Source organism: Fusarium oxysporum, chromosome 1 (genome assembly GCF_000149955.1).
Source record: "Fusarium oxysporum f. sp. lycopersici 4287 chromosome 1, whole genome shotgun sequence".
NCBI classification, from domain to species: domain Eukaryota; kingdom Fungi; phylum Ascomycota; class Sordariomycetes; order Hypocreales; family Nectriaceae; genus Fusarium; species Fusarium oxysporum.
Window position 1 is genome coordinate 534,659 of NC_030986.1, and position 20,208 is coordinate 554,866.

At 49.7% G+C, this 20,208-nt stretch overlaps 9 protein-coding genes across 12 annotated transcripts; 5 read left to right on the plus strand and 4 right to left on the minus strand.

Annotated features, from left to right (window-relative positions):
* Positions 1 to 69: 69 nt before the first annotated feature.
* FOXG_11010 (uncharacterized protein) lies at positions 70 to 4,121 on the plus strand. Its single transcript, XM_018390481.1, has 3 exons — positions 70 to 1,493; positions 1,545 to 2,767; positions 2,819 to 4,121. Exons 1-3 carry the CDS (start codon positions 176 to 178, stop codon positions 3,863 to 3,865), a joined length of 3,588 nt encoding a protein of 1,195 aa, XP_018248960.1. The 5' UTR covers positions 70 to 175; the 3' UTR covers positions 3,866 to 4,121.
* Positions 4,122 to 4,247: 126 nt separating this feature from the next.
* FOXG_11011 (uncharacterized protein) lies at positions 4,248 to 5,149 on the minus strand (the record flags this gene model as incomplete). The annotated part of the gene is made up of 3 exons (XM_018390482.1): positions 4,248 to 4,363; positions 4,419 to 4,924; positions 4,974 to 5,149. The coding sequence occupies 3 exons, from the start codon at positions 5,147 to 5,149 to the stop codon at positions 4,248 to 4,250; spliced, it is 798 nt and encodes a 265-aa protein (XP_018248961.1).
* Positions 5,150 to 5,255: 106 nt separating this feature from the next.
* FOXG_20431 (uncharacterized protein) lies at positions 5,256 to 5,994 on the minus strand (the record flags this gene model as incomplete). The annotated part of the gene is made up of 2 exons (XM_018400717.1): positions 5,256 to 5,763; positions 5,810 to 5,994. 2 exons carry the CDS (start codon positions 5,992 to 5,994, stop codon positions 5,256 to 5,258), a joined length of 693 nt encoding a protein of 230 aa, XP_018248962.1.
* Positions 5,995 to 6,429: 435 nt separating this feature from the next.
* FOXG_11012 (uncharacterized protein) lies at positions 6,430 to 8,632 on the plus strand. Its single transcript, XM_018390483.1, has 2 exons — positions 6,430 to 8,029; positions 8,090 to 8,632. Exons 1-2 carry the CDS (start codon positions 6,476 to 6,478, stop codon positions 8,216 to 8,218), a joined length of 1,683 nt encoding a protein of 560 aa, XP_018248963.1. The 5' UTR covers positions 6,430 to 6,475; the 3' UTR covers positions 8,219 to 8,632.
* A 69-nt stretch (positions 8,633 to 8,701) lies between these two features.
* FOXG_11014 (uncharacterized protein) lies at positions 8,702 to 10,895 on the minus strand. 2 transcript variants are annotated; one of them, XM_018390486.1, is made up of 3 exons: positions 10,798 to 10,867; positions 10,470 to 10,695; positions 8,704 to 10,410 (listed from the first exon to the last, which is right to left on the minus strand). In XM_018390486.1, exons 2-3 carry the CDS (start codon positions 10,618 to 10,620, stop codon positions 9,740 to 9,742), a joined length of 822 nt encoding a protein of 273 aa, XP_018248965.1. In that variant the 5' UTR covers positions 10,621 to 10,695; positions 10,798 to 10,867; the 3' UTR covers positions 8,704 to 9,739. The 2 variants fall into 2 exon arrangements, with proteins under 2 accessions (XP_018248964.1, XP_018248965.1); XM_018390485.1 differs by having other exon boundaries at positions 8,702 to 10,410; positions 10,470 to 10,895.
* On the plus strand, positions 8,888 to 9,566 carry FOXG_11013 (uncharacterized protein; the record flags this gene model as incomplete). The annotated part of the gene is made up of 3 exons (XM_018390484.1): positions 8,888 to 9,219; positions 9,276 to 9,304; positions 9,457 to 9,566. The coding sequence occupies 3 exons, from the start codon at positions 8,888 to 8,890 to the stop codon at positions 9,564 to 9,566; spliced, it is 471 nt and encodes a 156-aa protein (XP_018248966.1).
* Positions 10,896 to 11,017: 122 nt separating the features above from the next.
* FOXG_11015 (alcohol dehydrogenase (NADP+)) lies at positions 11,018 to 12,712 on the plus strand. Its single transcript, XM_018390487.1, has 2 exons — positions 11,018 to 11,689; positions 11,742 to 12,712. Exons 1-2 carry the CDS (start codon positions 11,500 to 11,502, stop codon positions 12,635 to 12,637), a joined length of 1,086 nt encoding a protein of 361 aa, XP_018248967.1. The 5' UTR covers positions 11,018 to 11,499; the 3' UTR covers positions 12,638 to 12,712.
* Positions 12,713 to 12,770: 58 nt separating this feature from the next.
* On the plus strand, positions 12,771 to 14,540 carry FOXG_11016 (methylated-DNA-protein-cysteine methyltransferase like protein). The gene is made up of 3 exons (XM_018390488.1): positions 12,771 to 13,007; positions 13,057 to 13,180; positions 13,232 to 14,540. Exons 1-3 carry the CDS (start codon positions 12,893 to 12,895, stop codon positions 13,386 to 13,388), a joined length of 396 nt encoding a protein of 131 aa, XP_018248968.1. The 5' UTR covers positions 12,771 to 12,892; the 3' UTR covers positions 13,389 to 14,540.
* On the minus strand, positions 12,815 to 19,925 carry FOXG_11017 (uncharacterized protein). 3 transcript variants are annotated; one of them, XM_018390489.1, is made up of 5 exons: positions 19,139 to 19,925; positions 18,760 to 19,083; positions 14,593 to 18,710; positions 13,225 to 14,542; positions 12,815 to 13,176 (listed from the first exon to the last, which is right to left on the minus strand). In XM_018390489.1, exons 1-4 carry the CDS (start codon positions 19,299 to 19,301, stop codon positions 13,979 to 13,981), a joined length of 5,169 nt encoding a protein of 1,722 aa, XP_018248969.1. In that variant the 5' UTR covers positions 19,302 to 19,925; the 3' UTR covers positions 12,815 to 13,176; positions 13,225 to 13,978. The 3 variants fall into 3 exon arrangements, with proteins under 3 accessions (XP_018248969.1, XP_018248971.1, XP_018248970.1); XM_018390491.1 differs by having other exon boundaries at positions 14,593 to 19,083; XM_018390490.1 differs by having other exon boundaries at positions 18,760 to 19,925.
* Between the last annotated feature and the right edge of the window lie 283 nt (positions 19,926 to 20,208).

A 20,208-nucleotide genomic window follows, 5' to 3' on the forward strand; every position in this document is an offset into this window, starting at 1 on the left:
GCAGCTACTTATGCAGTATTGATGCTTAGCCACCGCCTTCGAAGCTGAGCCCCAAGCACACATGTCACGGCTTACATATGCTATGCTGTCACCCTCAACAGCTTGAACATTGAATGTAGTCGGTCGAATCTTCCATCGATGTCAAGAGATTTAATCGTACAAAACTTATGCCGAAATGACGACCGTCGAAAGATGGCAGGGTCAACTGCCGTCCCGTCTTGGAGGTGGGGAGGGAACTGGAAGTTCAACCCAGGTCTCTGCCCAAGGAAGCCATGATGTTGAATGCCCGGAAGGTTTGAGGCACAAGTTGTCAAACTGGCGAACTTCTGTTTCTTTTCGCCCACCTCCAAGCATTACATCGAAATCTGCACAGCAGGTAGATCCCAAGGCACCCCAGTATGACGGGTCTGATTCTGGCATCGGCATTGCTACACCATCTTCACATAGCCAACAAAGCGAGCCTGTCGGATTGGACTTGCCCGGAACGGAGTTGAAGTCTTTTGATGAACCCATATCCCAACGATTGAAAGCACGGTTCTTCGACATCAAGGTCCTGTACACTCAACCACTGCTTGACTACATTCTCAAGAGAAAAAAAGACCCCGGAGACATTTCCATGAAGCTGAAGTACCTGGGACTCCATTCTCAAAGTATCCAGCTCCATATCGTCATTCAATGCGAAAAGAAAGTCGCCAAGAGAGTGAAGAAGTTCTTCGCCCAGGGCCATGTCGAAGAGGAGCTGTTACCTGACTTTCGGGTCTTTGTGCTGGAGAAGGCACTCTTGCGGCTAACCAATGACGAGGCGATAGAGGTTCTAGCGGACTCGGTCCCAATGAGAACATGGTGTGGAACTCCCATCAGATTGATGCGAGGCAATGCGTCTGTTGTAGCGACTTTCGGGGGTATCATTGTGGTTGAAACCTCTCACAAGCGCCTAGTTGGCTTGACGGCTGCCCATTCTCTGAAGAAATTGCATAGTCCTCTATCCAATCAGCTCTTAGCGAATGATACAGAAGTCCCCTTCTCGTCCTCTTCTTCAAATGCTTCCGAGAGCGAAAGCGACTCTGATTGCGAGTCCACAATCACGACTGAAAGTTCAGTGCAGCATCTCGAGCACTTGAATGACAAGGGACTGGATACCACTGCATCTCAAAACACCGTGCAAATCGGCACCATCCTTTGCAATACATTCAATGCTCCGATGGCACAGAACTATGACTGGGCTATTATTGATTTGAGCCAACAAGCGACATTACCTAATAGAGTTGTCCTAGATGGACAGCCTGACTCGTCAGATTTTGAGGAAGACAGCGACCTTGAACCCATCCTATTTCCAGTTGGGAATCCCTGTGTATCAGTGTCTAGGCAAGTCCTAGTACTGAAGCAAGGTGCCAAGCCGATTGGAGAGATGTCTCTTGACACTTCCTCTGTGCTGATATCCCCCGGATCATCATTTGTTGAGGTCTACGATCTTGCCATGGAGCATGGCTCTTGTAAGTGAATCTGAATACTCTAATATAACAAACTGACTAATGGGCTCCCAGCGTTGAGTCCAGGTGACTCCGGCTCCTGGGTAGTCGATGCAAAGACCTCCGTATTATATGGCCATGTTGTTTCGACTGATGCCTTTGGAGAGGCCCAAGTGATGCCTATTCGTTCGACTCTCGACAGTATCAAGGTGCAGATGAATGCCACACGAGTATTCCTGCCCAATAGTGATGAGATCAAACTGTTTAGGGAGACCTCAAGGATCCCTGTGCCTGCCAACCTGGAAGTATCGCCGATCACTGTGGCACCTGAACAGCAGGAGATTACACAGGCAACCCACTCGGAAGATATGACGGGAGACCAATTTTGGCATTCGCCACCTTCTACAGGGGCCTCTGGCAAGTTCTCAGCTGGACGCGCAGTATCTCAACAAGATATCGTCGCCCAAAGCCTTGATATCGCACGTGAGAGCCCTGACGGGGCTTCTTATCCTTCTATTAGACAGATCCTTGAATCGGCACTGGAAGAAATATGGACCAAGGTACAGGATCAGCCCGACTCATATGTTATGACGAGAGATGAGTTTGCCGTCTTCAGTTTCTTCCAGCACCGCTTCACCGGTGACAAAATGGCCGTCGCTGCTCGAAAGAGATACTGGGGATCACTATCAATAGATTCTCTGGAGTCTACCAAGACTGAAAGTGGCGATCTCGGTCAGATTGACGCCATTCGGAAATTGGTTCAAGCCTCGTATCGCCGTATTGGTACATACGGCCCAGATTTCGCCAATGTGGCTACTAAGCTGTACAAACTTGAACTGGCCCTCAGGCGGTTTCGAGATGACGTTGCCCAGGAAGACATTCCTGTGCATCTCGAAGAATATTATTACAGCCACCTTCACTCACTCATTGAGGATTGGGATTTCGCCATGAAGCGAGTCAGTTCTCTAATTGATACGTATAATGACGAAGAAATAAGGTTCGAAGGCGAAGATGCGTCCGTGAGCAGTGAACTGAAACCTATAGAGCCTATCTTAGCCGGCAAAAGGATGGCCATTGAGCTGTTGCTTGACTCAGTCCAGTTACAAAAGCCTCAGATACACGATGGACGCGAGTCTGACCTCGAATATATCAAGGACAAGGTCGACCAAATTGCTGCTCAGCTCTTCGCAAACCGGGATGCTGGGTCCTTCTCGGGAGAAGACGATGACTTATGGAGGCATTTCCAGGAACTTCTTGAGAAAGAGGGGTTTTCATCTCAGGTTTTGAGTAAAAGCAAAGTCAGTTATATACAGTGTTCAAGACCGTGAATTAATGCTGACATGGAACAGGATGTCCTCGTGGTGTATATCAACGAACTCAGACATGTTGCCAATACCATGACAAGCACACTCCCTCGTACTCATATACCATCCGAGCCACCTTTAAAGATTGTACCCAATGAGCAACGGAAACCAGATATTAAACATAAGCTTGATGACGCAAAAATACAATGGGAGCTTATTACGACAGAGGACATAATTGCTCTGGACAGAGAGGATTCAGTAATGCAGCAGATCCAGCCTTTACTTTCACCAAAGGAAGCAGGACCTCTGCAACAGCCCATTGCATCACAGGATTGGTACACAGAAACCTCTCGCGTGACTGAGGACTTATCTCGTCATGTCTCATCTCAGTCCACATACAGAGGCGATAATGGTCAAGCCGGCTTTGCCCCAAACTCTCAACTTGTGGCTCCAGATCAAGACGGTAGAGCAATTTCTGATGCTGCGCATTGGACGAAAATATCACGCAAACTTGTCAGCGTGGAGGTCCTACAACGAGCAGGCGTACGCTACGAAGCAAGACCAGATTACGTCGCCATCCTTGGCGTTCTGTCCAGAGAAAAAGTGGCAAAGCTAGTTCGTGATAGCGAAGTGACGATAACCTCTCGTCCTCCCCCTCCGTATCGCCGAGCCAGAAGTACTTCCGGACAGGCCCGACTTGTATCCCCAGTCGCCAATGACGACGAGGTATCCTTCATCCCTTTAGTTGATGGCGACAATGTGGGTAGTTCATTCGCTGAATTTCTTTTCAAGAGACCCAGCAAAGCTCTTGATAACGATGTCACTGCAGACAGCGAGGAAAGATATCCTTCACGGAGTGCCGAAAAAAAGCAAGAAAAGCCCGGGAGTAAACAAGAGAAGTTCAACGGAAGGCAACGACATAGATCTCATAGACGCTCAATATATGAGCCTCACAGAGAAATAAATGACTGGGGTAGACTTCAGCACGACGTAAGGGCTTATGACAAGGGCGGGCCAGGTGGTGTAGTTGGAATTGGCAGCGCTGCAGTGAGTTTGCTGTGTGTTCTGTCTGAGGCTGCGTCGGCTATTTAAACACTTGGTCTGTTTTATTTTCTGTTGAGCAATGGAAATATTAGGGATTTACTTGTAAGCCTTGGAGGTTGCACCGTGGGATAAGATGGTGAGGCACCAAAGAGTGGGAGGAAAATAAAGCTCGATCCTAGGTAACAGAAATCATAGGCTAGCTTTATGCAAATACACCGAGGCGTCTACCTTCTCTCATTATCATACCAATGCGCCAGCTTTGCCATCATACTCATTATATTTTACCATTTCATACAAATCTCACAAAAACCGCTTATGATCCCCGATACATGACACTTGAAGCAAGTCAGGAAGTATTAGATCCCGTTGCAACCAACTCTCCGTCGCCTGACTTTCCAATACCTCATACACGGCATACACTCTTTATCCATTACTGCCGTATTCCAGCTTTCATGTACGATTCGTCGTCGGCTCTTGGGTTTCCATCCATCTCGTATATATCCGCTCTTTGCAGCTCCTCATGCGCAGGGTAAAAGTAGTATGTATCTGACAACCTCATTTAGTATCATCACAACAACATGAAACTCTACAATTTACTTACCAGCTTTTTGTTTCTTTTTTATCAAGAAGTAAGTAATTCCCAGCCCTATCAACACCGCCCCAGCTACAGCACCAACAACAGCGCCACCAATGACCGCACCAGAGAGTGAACCCGAATTCGAACCAATCCCTCTGTCTGGTCTCGAACTCTCAGAAGCAGAGCCCGTGTAAGACGCAGAGGGCTGTATAACGCCCGTAGTATTCTCACACTTCTTCCCCGTCTCCTCATCGAATACTCTCACGAGGCTTCTTTCCCGAGTGGCATTCGCCTGCCAGAGCGTGAAAGTCCCAGCATCGTGATTGACCATGAGATACGCCGCTGTGAGGAAATACCTCCCAAGGATTGGTGGTCCGTCTTCGATATCTGTTATGAGAATGTCGCGTTTGGATGTATTGCTGACTCGTGAGCCGTTGGAGGCGATGTCCACGGAGGGGATCATGTATTGGTTGTTTGGGACGCGGATCTTGAGACCGGAGTCGAGATGAAAGGTCAGGTCGGCCAAGAACCTACTACTGTCAGTGATTAAGTCGAAACGGGAAAAAAGGGTGGGCATACTGCTTGTCGAGGCCTGTCTGAAGGGCATTCCAGTGCAGTCCACTCGATGAGTAATTCGTCTTCAAACCACTGATAGACTCAAAATTCCGTATATACGGCGTCGGTGCCTCCAGCAGCAAATGATTCGCCGGATCGATACAACACTGTAACGTCGTCCCCTTCGCTTTCCTCATCATGGTGACTATGAATGCAATGGTATGTTGTTGTGAACGATGATCTATTGCTTTATGAAGGTCATGTCCTAATAGACAAAGACTATTTATTGTATGAACACTACAGACATCAAAGACAAAGCAGATGCTTTGTGTAAATGACTTTCTTCTCATCATAACCACCGAGTACTAAAGATCCATCAAGAGGTTCTTTGATCCACATGCGTCCCCAGAATATGGACCATACTCGTGAACCAATCTTTCCAGCTTTACGTAAGGCGTTGAGATATGTTGAATTACGGCCTAAGCCGAGGGGACTCAGAGTACTGTATGTGTCGTCCCATTTACTTGTTGGGATACCAAAGGGAAAGTCTTCGAGTTCGGCTGAACCTTCGAGTGTGAACTTGTCGATTGCGCCGTTTGCGCTTTTGACGAGGTTGCGAACTCCGTATTGGCCGCCTTTGAAGAATGTCTCGTTTGGTGCACCGCCTGCTTTGACGATGTCCCTCGCTCCTGTGAAACTCGTAGATTTCTCTTCGTTGAACATTTCACCTCTTCTAACTTGGCATGATTCGTCATTTGGAATACCTGAGTCCTTGCAGAATGGATCGGTGTATATCCAGGTGTTGTTCAGGTCACTGTCCCTGTTAGCCATAGATAGTGTTGATTAAAATGGGAACTTACGCCCATGGTAGAAGAACGAGATTCTGAGGCGGCGTTCCAATTTCGGCTGGAATTCCTTTCATGAATGAGTTGGGAACACCGGGGAGGACTTGGACATCTCGAAGGTGGAGGACTAAAGGTTCGGCATCACAGGGTGATGCGATTGCCTCTCGCAGGAAGGGAAGTGTCAACAAGAAACGATGCATCGCGAATTATTGTATTACAAAAGAAACGAAATCGGAATAATAATTCAGTAAATGGCCTTGACGGGTGCGAGCCGAAAGCGCATATTGTTATTTGTCGTCGAGGAAGACTCAGAGGCTCGTGCCCAAGTCCTAACCAACACCAACACCATTATCATGGCTTTCCAACCACTTACACAAGCCAAATCTACTCAAAGAACACCACCTTCTCACTCCCAATGACATATTTTCCCATCTTTTCTTAGGACTCGGGCAAGGCGAAAGAAACACTTATACTATGTATAGCATCAAAGCCAGGATTTCCACAAACGGAAATAGCCTCGTTTTAGGCTACCGGACCACCAACCCCATCAAGTAAGAAACCACCTCGCAGGGATTAAGATAGGCTGGCTTATCACTAACTCAATCCGTAAACTGCAACAAAGAAGCCATTTCAGCACAACTTACACCTTTTTTGTTTTTGTTTTCTTTGTCTCAGCACACCATGTTTCGTCGCCGTGCTTCAAGACGCCTCCCTTCACGCGTCGTGCTAATCGCCGCCTTTCTCACAACACTCTTTCTATGGCGTCAATTATCACATCAGAGCGGTGTGGTGTTTGTAAAGAGCTCGTTTGACTGGTCGACCGTGGGGCTTGTCCATCCGCCGGCGGATATCAAGCCTTTACCTATTGGTCACGCAAAGCGCATGCCGAGAATTCAAGCTAAGAAGGGGAAATTTGTAAAGACGGGTGAGGTTAATCAGAGGAGAGATGCTGTGAGGAGGGAGTTTAGGAGAGGGTGGGAGGCGTATCGGTTGAAGGCTTGGGGGAGGGATGAGTTGATGCCGCTGACGGGACAAGCGAAAGATCCGTTTGGCGGGTGGGCTGCTACAATGGTTGATGCGCTGGATACCCTTTGGATAATGGATCTCAAAGCGGAATTCAACGAAGCTGCGAGTGCGGCTGCGGCGATAGATTGGGGAAACACACACGAGAAAGCAGTGAATCTCTTCGAAACGACAATTCGACATCTCGGCGGTCTTCTAAGCTCATATGAACTAAGTCGCGAACCAGCATTATTGCAAAAAGCCACAGAACTCGGAGAAATGCTATATATCGCCTTTGACACACCGAATCGACTTCCGGGGTTCTGGCTTAACTTCGATGATGCGTTAAAGGGAAAACAAGTCGCTGGTATTCACGACCCATCAGCTTCACCGAGTTCGTTGGTCATGGAGTTTACCAAGCTCTCACAACTAACCAACGATCCCAAATTCTACGACGCGACAGATCGTGTAACGCGGTTTTTACTCAGGATTCAGAATAGCACTCTTTTGCCAGGAATGTGGCCCATGTGTCTTGACTTTCAGAACGAAGCTGTGCATGATAATACCTTTTCGCTTGGTGCGCTGGCAGATTCTCTTTATGAGTATTTACCCAAGATGCATGCTTTGCTAGGTGGTTTGGACGAGAACTACGAAACCATGTATCGCACGGCGGCGGATGTTATCATAAAGCATTTGCTCTACAGGCCTATGCTGCCGAAACAAGAAGATGTGCTGTTTTTGGGTGATGTCAGGGTCGGTGCGAAGATTGAGTTGAGCACAGAGAGTCAACATCTTACCTGTTTCGCGGGAGGAATGTTTGCACTAGGCGGAAAGCTCTTTGAAATCGAACAACACGTTAATATCGGAGAAAGACTCGCAAGAGGATGTGGTTGGGCGTACAGCGCTTTTCCGACCGGTATAATGCCCGAGATCTTCGACTTGGTAGCCTGTCCGACACTCGAGGCCTGCGAATGGAACGAAACGCTCTGGAAGCCGCAAAACAACCAGAAACTCCCTCCAGGCTTCCGCCACGCGCGCGATCCGCGATATATCCTCCGACCGGAAGCTATCGAGAGTGTGTTCATCATGTATCGTCTCACAGCTGATGCGAAGTGGCAGGATATGGCGTGGGATATGTTTCAGGCGATTATGAAGTATACGAGCACTGAGCTTGCGAATGCGGCTGTTGATGACGTTACGAGTACTGAGACGTCGAAGACTGATTCTATGGAGGTAAGTTATTTGTGAAATGGGAGGGTAAGGGAGAGGCGATGTGTGCTAATGAGTGTGTAGAGTTTTTGGTTCTCGGAGACGCTGAAGTATTTCTACTTGATCTTCTCGGAGCCAGATTTGATCAGTTTGGATGAGTTTGTGCTGAATACGGAGGCGCATCCTTTTAGAAGGCTTTTGAGTCGAGGTTAAGGAATGGCGAGATCAGGATCAAGTAGTACTGTGAGTTTCATCTTGCTGGTCGAGTTGGAACTTTGGGCGGTAGATTGCAACGACCTTCGCGCTGAGTGGACCAGCGCAGCCCGTATCGGACAGGGCATGTCTTTCATGGTTATCTTGACGAAATATCAACACTGATGATGACGTCTTGAAAGAATACACTCGCTCTTTGAGGGTGTTTCGATGTCGGGCCATCTGTCCTTGCAACATACCTACGTCCCATGACCCAGTCCCTCTTCAATTCGAAAGGACGATATGTAAAGAAGAGATCAGCATTAGGGTCGCCATTTTTTTTTTTCCTTTCTAGTGACTTTGAAAATACCTTTGTGGTCGAGTCGTGATGCTCTTGAACCAAGGTCACTTACTGGGCGATGCTGATGTTTCACCTCTTTGTTCAACACCTCAAAATAGCAACTCAAGGTCACCGCAATAGGGCCTTGGCCCGGTCTGACATATTGGTCAAAGAATTGATACGAATGTGCTCGTTATTGCGAAAATACCCATTGGCATGACCATGGAAGTCTCGGATATCCATTCTCGAGGCCACGAAATAGATATAGGATATAGAGCCCTATAACCACCAATCCCGTTCCCAACCTAGATCAAACAAAATTATCAAAACTATTACACACTACTATCAAAATGTTTTCACCCCTCCTCCTTCTAACCCTCACCCTCAACGCAATCGCTACCTCCCCTTCCTCCTCCCTCAACACAACCAACCTCACGCAACATCCCTCCCGCGTCGCACCACGCTTCATATCAGGCGGTTTCTACGACAAATGCAAAGACGTACGCTTCTACCTCGCCAAAGCAGACGACACACATCCCCGCAAGAACAGCTTCAACGGGTACAAGTCTTCACCGTGGCTTGTAGCGAAATGTCCTGATAAGAATGGAAAGTATCTCTGTACGTGGTTGGCGCTGAGTAAGTGTTTGCTTAACTCGGAGGGAGAGCTATATCGTGGATCAAAGTAAGTATCGTTACTGTGAGTTTTGAGTTAGGAGTGGTACTGATGGTGCTGTGTAGTGGGAATTTTCACGGGTCGTGTACGGCGTGTAAGTTGACTGGCAGTAACTTCAACTGCGGCTGTTGGAGTGGTTTGAAGAAGGGCAAGAATGATTTCGGGAACCGGGTTCATCGAACGAGTATCGATTTGAGTATGTTTTCCCTTCTGGGTCTGGTGGTTTGTTGCTAACTGGTGTGATAGATGTTGCTGTTGGCGCTGTTGATGGGTATTTGACCTGTCATGGGAACTGGGGAATCCTCGATTATTGCAGTGGAAGGCCATCGCAGGATCCTTTTCTCGATTCCAAGTGATGAACGCGTATGAAGATTTGTTGTTTTTTCGTTAAATTGACAGAGGCGTTGATGGTTGTTGCTGGCTTTTTCTCTGTCTCGCGTTCGTTCTGTTTTTATCCTTCTTCACATTCGTTCGTAAAGCTTCGTTTGTATTTTCTCGCAATTAGTTTTCGTATCGCTTCGTTGATTTATTAGACCTGAATATTTAGTTTTGCTTCTCCTCTTTGTTGCCGCCATCGATTTGTTGACTCAACCAACTCAGGACAACCCTTCAGCAACCATCCCCATTTCCTCAGAAATCCCACACTAACCTCCCAACTACTCCCGTCGTGTGCCTCTCCCCAGACAATCAAGTAAGCATCATCCAATCCTTGGCTACTCATGAGTCCCAGTATGTCAATACACAACTCATCTTCATCAAATACACCGCCGGTGTATCCCTTGAGCATGTTATCTCTCAATTGAGGGAATGGTAGTAAATCGACCCAGGGATGATGCTCAATCTCGATTTGTAACCTTGTAGGACGTAGCGATTCGGGACATGCGGATTTCACCAAGGTACCATCTGCGGACGAGGGACCTAGGGCGTTCCAGGGCGATATCACATCGTCGCAGCATAATCCTTGCAGCGGGATACCGATGTGAACTGCATTGCTGGACACGGCATTAACGGCGTTGAGGCGGATGAGTGAAGGTAGAAGTGCCGGACGATGGTTCTTCAGACTATGTTGCATGTGCACCAGCTGCATGAATGCATATGCAACAGCACGTTCTCTGGCAGTGGTGAATATGAGGAGTCCATTCGTGTGAACTTCTTCGGGGGTGACATTTGTATATTCCTCATTCCGGGCCTTCCGTTTGCCTACCAAAGTCAGTTTTGCTTCAATGCACAGTATAGTAGAGTACAGTATAGGGACTGACGATAAGCTCTCTGATTCAGACGGTTCTGCCGTCTCCGTCTATCCCTCGCCTCAGTGATCCCCGTCCAATCATCGTCTGGGTCTTTGAGCTCCGTTAACTGGGGCAGTTGGCCGAGACGTTTCGGAGCCGGCGGTTGAGTAAGCTCTGCCATCGGGATTCTTACGTGAAGAGTGCGAGACTGGACCGGACCCTCTCCGTCCTAGGCGATTGTCCTTTATGTACCTGGCTGACGAGGGATTGTAAACTCCGAGAGGAAAAAAGAAGGAGAAGTTTATCACTGAGCTGCAGAGATAAAGACTACGTAGACCTTGGGCCGTTTATTGCTTACAATTGATGTTTTCTCACTGCTTCTGAACTGTTTGGAAGGTTGACTAGTTGGATCGATTCTTTGATGATGGGCTCTGATTCGTTACGGAGATAGCGTTGATGGCGCTAATGCAACCTGCTGACATCAAGACCCGAGCAGAATTTAGCCATCTCATCCCTGTGAGATAAAACGTGACGGGACGCTGATGTCAGACCTTTAATCCAACCCAACCCTCGGATCAAAAGAAACACCGTCGGTTCAAAGATCAATGACATCTCCATAGATAGTAACACTCTCTATTCAGTCTAGTATCTCCATTGAATCACTAACTGCCGATGCATCTCCCTCGTGGCAGACCCGCCTCGATCTGGAGACGTCACCCTCCTTACGGGCCTTTTTTCTCACTTGTCCCGTCAATGCGCACTTGGAATTAGTGGGCTAACGGCGATGGCTTCCTTTTTGCGTCCAGTCCCAAATGGAAAATTTAACTCCGTTTATATCCATATCCATTCCATAGCATTACATCGGTCTCTGATGCTGATAAATTCTCGGGTCTTCGATGACGTTGCGGAGTCCGAACTTTTTTTTTCTTGCCTTCGATGGTTGTAGAATCTTGGAGGTGAAGTGATATATATAGCTTGCACTCACGTAGGTAGATAGATGGCCTGATCAATACAATCTTGTTTGCTTCTCATCTTCAAAGTAACAAAACAATACACAAAAATGTCTACCGATTACGAATTCAAGGGCTGGCTTGGCCGTGATCCCGACTCCGTCAATGGAAAGATGGAGTGGGATACCTTTGAGCCCAAGAAGTGGGAGGAGAACGACGTCGACATCAAGATCACACACTGCGGTATCTGCGGTTCTGACCTTCACACTCTTCGCTCCGGCTGGGGCGAGACACCTTTCCGTAAGTCCTCACACACTCCAAATGATACACACAGTTACTGATGCACTTTCAGCCTGCTGTGTCGGTCACGAAATCGTCGGCAAGGCAGTCCGCGTCGGCTCCAACGTAACAGACATCAAGGTCGGCGACAGAGTCGGTGTAGGCGCCCAGGCCCGCAGCTGTCTCCGCGACGACTGCTCTGAGTGCTCCGCCGGCCGCCTCAACTACTGCCCCAAGATGGTCAGCACCTACGGCTCCATCTACCCCGACGACATCGGAAAGTCCTACGGTGGATACGCCGACTACAACCGCACTGACTCTCGCTTCGTCGTAAAGATCCCCGAGAGTCTCCCCTCAGAGTACGCTGCGCCTATGCTCTGCGGCGGTGTCACCGTCTACGCTCCCCTCCGTAACAATGGCTGCGGTCCTGGAAAGACTGTTGGTATCGTCGGTGTAGGCGGTCTAGGCCACTTTGGCGTTCTCTTCGCTAAGGCCCTCGGCGCCGATAAGGTCATTGGTATTTCTCGCAAGGCCTCCAAGAAGGAAGAGGTCCTCGCTCTCGGCGCAGACGCCTACATCGCCACTGACGACGATGAGGACTGGGCCAACAAGAACGCCAAGACGATCGATCTCATGATCTGCACTGTGTCAAGCAGCAAGATGCCCTACAGCGATTACTTCAAGCTTCTGCGCCACGGCGCCGACTTTGTGCAGGTCGGTGCTCCTGACTCTGGCGAGCTGCCCCCCATCAATGCGTTCAACCTCATCATGGGCCAGTTCAAGCTCAGTGGAAGCTTGATTGGGTCGCCTAAGGATATCGAGGAGATGTTGCAGCTTGCTGTTGAGAAGAATGTCAAGCCGTGGGTTGAGAAGAGGCCGATGGAGGATGCGAACCAGGCTGTTGTTGATATGGAGAATGGAAAGGCGCGATACCGATATGTTTTGGTTAACCAGAAGAACATTGATTAAATTAGCGGGACGTAAATGATAGAGATAGACTGTACATAAGATATGAATGAACAATATAATAATCTTTAACAAGAATCTTGACTGGACTCTGGTGATTGACTGGATAGTGGCATACCCCGCTATTTACATCGCGCCCTTCAGCACCATTCATCGGCACTTCATTCAATGAACTACGACAGCTTCAACCTGCTCATATACCATTATTCTTCATTGTAACTACTCAAATCATTTGCTTATGCCCCATACACCATCATAATGCCCCGGTCAGACGAAGCACAAGCCTTCTTCCACGCCGTATACTCAGCCGTTCAAGAGATCCCCCACGGCAAAGTCACGACATACGGCCACATCGCCATGCTCGTTGGAACCCGTACCAAAACCTCACACACCCAAAACCTCAGGTCACTAACATGCCACAGCTCAAAGACCTCGTCAAGTCGGTGTCTGTCTAAAACACCTTCCCGCCGATCCGTCTCAGCCCTTCAACCATGAAAACGTTCCATGGCAAAGAGTCATAAACTCCAAAGGCCAAATATCGCCTAGGTAAGCATCAATCTTCACTCGGTCTCCAAGGGACAAAAGCTCACTTTGTAGATCTCAACCTGGAGGATCCCGCTCACAAGCTGATGCCCTCCAAGCAGAAGCCGTACAAGTCGAGACAAACGCAATGGGCGAACACTCAGTAGACTTCTCCAAGTACGGCTGGTTCCCAGAACTACTCCCCTCAGAAGAAAACGATCAAGGCGAATGATTAAGGTCTTTGAAACTAGTATTTACCACTATCGTCTTCGGAAACAAAAAACCACGTTTTTGTTTCCCTGTATGTAATTTGTAATGCGAAACCCAAAATCAATGGGTCCCCCCTCATAAGAATCATCCCATCTTCCGCTTCATTCTTTGAATCAAAGTCCGCCACCCTAAAATCTCCCTTGAAATCAAAGGGAGTCAAATCGAAAAGAAGAAAATTACACATGTACCAAGACAGACACCCAAAATGACATCTTTATGCATCGAGCCGCTCGTGTATGTGATAAATCCCCCCCTTCTTCACAGGGTAGAAAAAGCAAAAAGTAAAAAAAAGAAAAAAAAGAATCCTCCAAACTCCTGGCCAGTGCTTGAAAACTTGGTTGGGATGCCCGACGACGAAAAAGAGCGCCAGACCGACAATAAAACTCGAGGGGGAATATAGTGAACAACATCAAATCAGAAACGTGATGACACATAAAGGCGTTGCAAAAAGAATCCCATCCCAATCAACCCCCCAATGCTGAATGTGTGTCCCGTGATCAAAGACTCCGGGGCGGGCCGCGCAAAAGCCGGCTAGTCACAGCTTCGCCTCCTCTAGAAGCAGTTCAAGCTTCCCTTCTTCTTCTTGCCCTTGTTGATGGCATTCATACGCTCCTCGAGCTGGCGACGGGCAGCCTCGGCAGCCTGTCGCTTCTTGCGCTCCTCCTCCACAGCTTGGAGACTCCATCTGTTGTCCTGAACAGGCTCGGGAGGAGGGCGGTCCTTGAGCTCCTTGACCTCGACCTCTAGCTCACCAGCACGCTTCTTCCAGGCATCACAATCGGCCTTAACTTTATTAGATTGCCTTTCCAGGTCGGTAAGAGCCTCCTCGAGTGTCTGGGTAAGCTGACGCTCCGCATTAAGGTGCTTCTCGATGGTTCGGATACGCGCTTCCTGGTCTTCAGTAATATGAGAGATGTTAATGTTGTCCTTGCTGATAGGACGCCCGTTGGTGGGTGAGCTGGGAGCTCCATTGACGGGAGATCCCGCACCGTTTGGCAGAGGGGGGAGAGGGATAGCTGGTGGGGGTGATGGGAGGGAGACGTGAGATGCGCTCTTGCGAATGGTCGAGTTAGAGTTTGACCGCTGGACGCCAGCCGCCACTTCGTCCATCTTAGTCTAGGAAGTGTTAGTGAAGTCCACAAATTATCATGCAGAGACAAGCTTACCTGGAGAGCTGCATAATCTTCCTTCAAGACCTGCAATTCGGCAGTGAGGCGTGCAGTAGCGGCATTGGCCTCAACCAATTGACTGTTACGTTCCGTCTGCAGGGTGCTCAATCGGTTATTGGTGATTTGAACCTCGTCAAAGTTATTCTGGAGCTGCTCCTCAAGCTCCTCCACAAGTCTGCTGTTCTTCTTGCTTCGGTCATCAAGATCTGTCATCCTCTTCTTGGCGATCTTGATCTGCTCAACTAGAGGACCAGAGCCAGCACCTCCATCAAGCATTTCAGCCAAAGCAACCTTGGCGTCTTCAAGATCCTTCATGATCTTCTCATTAATAGATGTGAGCTCGTTGACATGTGACTCAATCTCGGCCCGCTTGGCCTGCTCCTCGTCAAGAACCTTCTTGCTAGCAGCAAGCTCATCGATACGCTCCACCAACTTCTCTGCATCAGCGTCAAGGCCAAGAGCCATGGCGACATGGGAAGCTGCCTTGTTGAGTTCATCGCGAACCTCTGCAAGCTCAGTCTCCAATCGGAGAGCACTCTCGGCATGCTCGGATAGCAACACTTCAACCTGCTCTTCGTAGCCCTTCTGCTCGGTCGTCTTAAGATCAGCCAGGGCCTTAGCGTGCTCAGCCTTGAGCTCCTCGAGCGATGTCTCGTTACTCTTCGCGCCCTCATCATGGGCTGCGATCTGCCCCTGAAGCTTGGCAATAAGCTCTAGCTGTCGGGAGTTGTCCTCTTGCACAGCGTTGTGAGTCTTGTGGAGCTCATCCAACTCGGCGCGAGCAGCAGCATGAGCCTGCTCCAGTTCAGCAACCTTGGTAGCGTTGCTGTTGATGATCGCCTTGTACTCATCAATCTCGTTGCGAAGGAAGCTGATAAGGTTCTGTTGTCGTTGCTCAGCATCGCTGTTTGGCTCATCCTTATCGCCATTCTGGGATCGAGAGGCAGAGATTTGAGCATGGTTAGAAACAACTCGAGCCTCAAGCTCCTCAATCGTACCCCGCATCTGGGTTTCTGTTGTTGCCATGGAATCAAGCGCCTCCTTGTGCTTCTGCTCCCAGGTGGCCAGCTCAGTCTGGAGCTCGGCAATACGCTGCTCATGCTTGGAGTCAGCATTGTTGGGCTCCTGGAGACTAGATTTGGCAGCAAGTGCTTGTCGCAGTGACTCAAGCTCAGTTGTGAGTGCTTGCTCACGAGCCATGTGAGCGTTCCTCGTATCAGAAAGTTGTCTCTCATTCTGCTCAAGCTGATCCCGCAGTGTTGCCACCATGGACATCTCTACAGGGCTGGCCTTGAGACTGGATCGTTCTCTTGTCAGTCCCGAGATGATGGTCATCTTGGTTTCCATCTCCTTCTTCGCTGCTGCAACGTCTGCTTCTAGTTCCTGAATGCGTTCGCTCCTGACGTGCAGTTCATGGATCGCGGCATTCAAGTTCAGCTCGAAGCTCTGCATGGCCTCGGGCTGAGCGCCGAAGTGCTCAGAAGCAATGTTTCGCAGTGACGAAAATGAGCGCTGGGCACGGTCGACAACGAGCAGGTTCTGACTTGACTTGCGTCGAATAACAGGAGTGCTGGAACGAGGTGATGTAGCTTCCATGACACGGGCACGAGATAGGTCAGTCTTGAGCTCCTCAACAATATCGAGGGTCTCGTTGTGCTTGAACTCAAGCTGAGCATATCTCTCGGCCAATTCTCTTTCAGCAGCTTCACGTTCCTGGGCCATTGACTTGAGTCTTTGGAGCTCTGCAGCAATCTCAACATTATCGTGCTGGGGCAAGTTCTCCGTCGATGCGGCTGCGGGCTTCGTGGTAGCAGTTTCGTCGTCAGACAAGATGTCACCGTTCGATGAAGCGGCAGTGGCAGGAGAATCCATGGCTGAGGATAATTCCGAAGAGAGCGATCGCGTAAAGGATGACCTTGGCCCAGCCTTCAGATCATTTGTTCTAGAGTCAGAAAGGAAAGACTCGGGTCGGGTATGGGTCGGTGTGGCCACAGAAATAACCGACTCGCGCTTGGGGTTGACATGACGGGCCTCATCAACGGCATCCTGCATCTCAGCAATCTTACGCATAGCATCCTCGTACTTGGCGTGGAGAGAGTCATAGTCATGAAGAGTCGACTCATGCTCCACGCGCAAGTCAATAAGCTCCTGGGTAACGTTCTCAAGCTTGTCAGCAACAAACTTGGATTGAGCTGGGCTTGGTGGAGGGCCCTCTTCGGTTGGCTTCTCAAGACGCAGAAGATCCTCATCCACTTCCTTGACAGGGCCAATCTTGGTATGAGGGTGGTCTTCCTCGTCACCCTCAGGAATCGGGTCCTCCATTTGGCTATGGCGACTAACGTGGGAAAGGTTTCGAGAGTGTTCGGCCATAGCACGACGAGACGCAACACCGTTGGTTTGCTCAGCAATGTGGTCGGTTCCGTTCTCGGTCCCGGGTTCCTTGCCATCTTGGATCTGGTCAAGCTCTTGGAGAAGCGAGTCGAGCTTACCGAGACTTCTTTGTCGCTCAACCACTTGCTCAAGTCGGTCGATTTCACGTTGCATCAACTCGGCATCTTGGTCCGCCTCAGCAAGACGTTCTTCAAGGGTTGAGATGTAGTCTTCGCATGACGCCTCATTCTCTCGAACACGGGAAATCTCCTTACGAAGTTCCATAATGATCGTGGCGTTCTTCTCTTCGCCGTTGGTATGTCCATCCAACTTGGCTTCAAGATCGTGTAGATAACTCTCAGTGTTATTCTCTCGGTCCATGAGCTTCTGGAGACGGCTCTGGAGCTGTGAGTTGATAGTTTCGACGTAAGCGCATTTCGTCTCCTTCTCGAGAAGATTAGCCTCGGTGTTAGAGAGAGTGCCGCGAGTAGAAGAGAGGGACTGCTCGAGAGACTGAATCGTTTTCTCGTATTCCATAACGACTTGCTCAACAGCTTGCGCAAATGAATTCGATCGGTTGAGGCGGTCATCTGCCGTATCACCCGATTCCTCATGGTGGTCCGCGCCAGATTCGTTTTCACGAGCGCGCGCCAACTCAGCAATTAGTCGAGCATGACGCTGGCTCAAGGCGGTATAGCTCTCTTGAGTGTCCAGTAGTTGGTTCTGGAGCTCAGTCTCGCGTTCGTTTTGACGCTCAGATCGATCAGTAATTCCTTGCGCGTTACGTCGAGGGCTGTTGCCTCCATGTTCGGCACTGCGAATTTGTTCACGGAGGAAGGCAACCTCAGCCTTGAGGCGGTCAATCACAGATTGCTTATCACCCTCTTCGACTTGCTGAATGCGCGGTTTCGATTGAATCGCTCGAGCTCGTTGGGCATACTGGACGGTGTTCAGGGTCTCGCTCAAGTGGAATTCGGCCGGCGTAACACAGGCAATCATGTAAGTGATGGCATTACCACCGAGCGAATCTTGTAGCAGTCGAGTAAGTCGAGAGTCGCGGTACGAGACGTGGGAGCCAGGGTTTCTTGACGAAAGCTGGCTGATAACTTTACCAAGGGCGGCAAGACCGGCATTAATAGAGATACCCTCCTTTGCTCGATCGCCCTGAGCTCCAGTGTTCTTCAGTCTTTCACTTCCAGCCAAATCCACAAAGTGAAGTTTGCTGTCGGTTGTCACAGTAACATCCTGGCCCGTCATCGCTTCGAGTGGTACGGAGAAGCGCTTCTCGGCGCCCTGGCCGGACGACTTGTTCTTGCGCTGAACTAGGTTAAGTGAGAAAACAGCATGGGATCGCGACGACTTGGCGTTGATAGCCGTGGCATCGGTCTGGCGAATAGAGGAGCCGAAGTTCAGAGCATTCATGAGGTCGTCCACCGAGTTGATGTCGACTTGTCGAAGGCCTGTCAAGATGATGTTTCCCTTTGTGTCTTCGCGAATGGCCACATTGCCGCGCTCGTTCATCGGGGTCGTTTCGGGGACGAGGAGATCGCGAAGCTGTTCGTTGTAAATCTCGACATATGTAGCTTTCAGCGACCACTCGCGGTCACCAAGCGTATTCTGCTGGCTAAATCCTCGTGGGCCTTTGAGATGGGAAAGAGAACTGCGGTTCGCCTTGGCTTTGGACTTTGGGGTCTCGGGAGTATCGAGCTTTTCAAAGAGCGCTATGGCAGCTCTGGGAATGACACCTGGATATTGGTTAGCAAGCGCAGTCGCCGCTTGTTCGCTTCAACGTACCCATCAGCTCTTGGTCATATTGTTCACCTGGGCCTGAAGTACCCATGGTGTATGATTTGCCAGCACCAGACTGGCCATATGCCATTAAGGATACATTGTAACCTTGGGTGAAAGCGCCAATGCAGTCCGACACATAATCCCACACACCCTCCTGTTGTGTATCTGAGCTGAAGACTCGGTCAAAAACAAACAGTTTGCGACCTTGAGGGGAATCGATTGCAAGGCTGGTATCGGAGGTCGTTTGGACCATAGCTCGTTGAAATCGCTGCGGAATCAGATCGTATCCAGGATCGTTAGGGTTCAACGGCGGTCGTACTCGAACGGCTGACAACGAACAAGCATTAGTAACCCGAAAGTTTGGTGACAACGGTCGACTTACCGACTTTGACCGCCGTCCGACTTTCGTCGTCTGAGGCTCTGCTCCCGCCTCCAGTCTTGCTCGTCATGCTCAACCTGCTACTGCTTCTAGGATGGGCTCTTGCGATGGCGCTCATGGGCCTTTGAGGGATTCCTCCCGGCGAGGCCGGGGGCGAGGTCGCCATGGCTAAGTTGCGAAAGAAATGCGCGGTGTCTCAGTTCTCGTAATCGTCAACGGCGATGTATGTCGCAAAAGCTGTCAAGGCCACAAAGGGCTTCTTTGTATATTGTCTTCCTCGGAGGGAGAAGAGGTCGTCTTTCAGAACGTCATAGATGATTGCAGCGCCACGAGAGTCGTCGGTTGGTGAGGGGATCGCGAAGTGTTCCAGACGGTCTCACGTGCGGCAGTTGACCTTTGGGGGACTCGTAGAAGTTTCAACGAGTGAGCGCGAGGCGGATGTCGATTGTTTATTCAGACCAGGGGTGTAGGGGGAAAATGTAATTAAACAAGCGACCACGGACGATCGGGCGACGGAGTTGTCGAGGGCTGGGTCTAGGTCTGGGCTGGCAATTCCTCGTTCCAGTTGTGGAGCGGGACGTAAGTCGCTAGCGGAGGGGCTTTTGTCAGGGTGGAATTGGTAAAAGGTGAGAGAAAAGAGCGGAGGAGAAGGGAAGAGAGAAGAAAGCGGTGGGAGAGGAGGTTGTAGATGATGCAGAGGCAGGAGAAATAACTTCAACGGGCGGGCCGTTGGCTGTTTGATCACTTTTCAGTTCAGGAGTAGAAAAAGCAACAGAAAAAAAGGGACGGGACAGCCTCAAAGTGGAATCAAGCCCACCAGGGGTAAACTGGACAGTTAGGTTCAGACTTCAGTATCTTCCAGCTTCCTTCGATTCATTTAGGGGACTTTGTCAGTGCCAGCCAACACACACTCAGCGGGATGGAGGGCTGTCAAGTCCGCCCCTGGGGGACTAGAGGTACATTAGCGCTGGGCCGGCTCGGGCAACGTTGTCAGGTACCTCGCGTCTGATGGACGTGATTGCCTGACCCCTGAATCTTAGGGATGGGCTAGTGGCGCTTTAGGTTAGGTGATG

Bases quoted from the DNA above. Each gene is read 5' to 3' on its own strand.
- FOXG_11010 (XM_018390481.1), top strand. From the start codon at position 176: ATGACGACCGTCGAAAGATGGCAGGGTCAACTGCCGTCCCGTCTTGGA. The intron at 1,494-1,544 runs GTAAGTGAATCT...ATGGGCTCCCAG, and splicing joins TGCCATGGAGCATGGCTCTT to CGTTGAGTCCAGGTGACTCC. The intron at 2,768-2,818 runs GTCAGTTATATA...GACATGGAACAG, and splicing joins AGGTTTTGAGTAAAAGCAAA to GATGTCCTCGTGGTGTATAT.
- FOXG_11012 (XM_018390483.1), top strand. From the start codon at position 6,476: ATGTTTCGTCGCCGTGCTTCAAGACGCCTCCCTTCACGCGTCGTGCTA. The intron at 8,030-8,089 runs GTAAGTTATTTG...ATGAGTGTGTAG, and splicing joins CGAAGACTGATTCTATGGAG to AGTTTTTGGTTCTCGGAGAC.
- FOXG_11014 (XM_018390485.1), bottom strand. From the start codon at position 10,620: ATGGCAGAGCTTACTCAACCGCCGGCTCCGAAACGTCTCGGCCAACTG. The intron at 10,411-10,469 runs GTCAGTCCCTAT...TGACTTTGGTAG, and splicing joins TCTGAATCAGAGAGCTTATC to GCAAACGGAAGGCCCGGAAT.
- FOXG_11015 (XM_018390487.1), top strand. From the start codon at position 11,500: ATGTCTACCGATTACGAATTCAAGGGCTGGCTTGGCCGTGATCCCGAC. The intron at 11,690-11,741 runs GTAAGTCCTCAC...ATGCACTTTCAG, and splicing joins CTGGGGCGAGACACCTTTCC to CCTGCTGTGTCGGTCACGAA.
- FOXG_11016 (XM_018390488.1), top strand. From the start codon at position 12,893: ATGCCCCGGTCAGACGAAGCACAAGCCTTCTTCCACGCCGTATACTCA. The intron at 13,008-13,056 runs GTACCAAAACCT...AACATGCCACAG, and splicing joins CGCCATGCTCGTTGGAACCC to CTCAAAGACCTCGTCAAGTC. The intron at 13,181-13,231 runs GTAAGCATCAAT...CTCACTTTGTAG, and splicing joins AAAGGCCAAATATCGCCTAG to ATCTCAACCTGGAGGATCCC.
- FOXG_11017 (XM_018390489.1), bottom strand. From the start codon at position 19,301: ATGGCGACCTCGCCCCCGGCCTCGCCGGGAGGAATCCCTCAAAGGCCC. The intron at 19,084-19,138 runs GTAAGTCGACCG...GTTCGTTGTCAG, and splicing joins TCGGACGGCGGTCAAAGTCG to CCGTTCGAGTACGACCGCCG. The intron at 18,711-18,759 runs GTACGTTGAAGC...ACCAATATCCAG, and splicing joins ATATGACCAAGAGCTGATGG to GTGTCATTCCCAGAGCTGCC.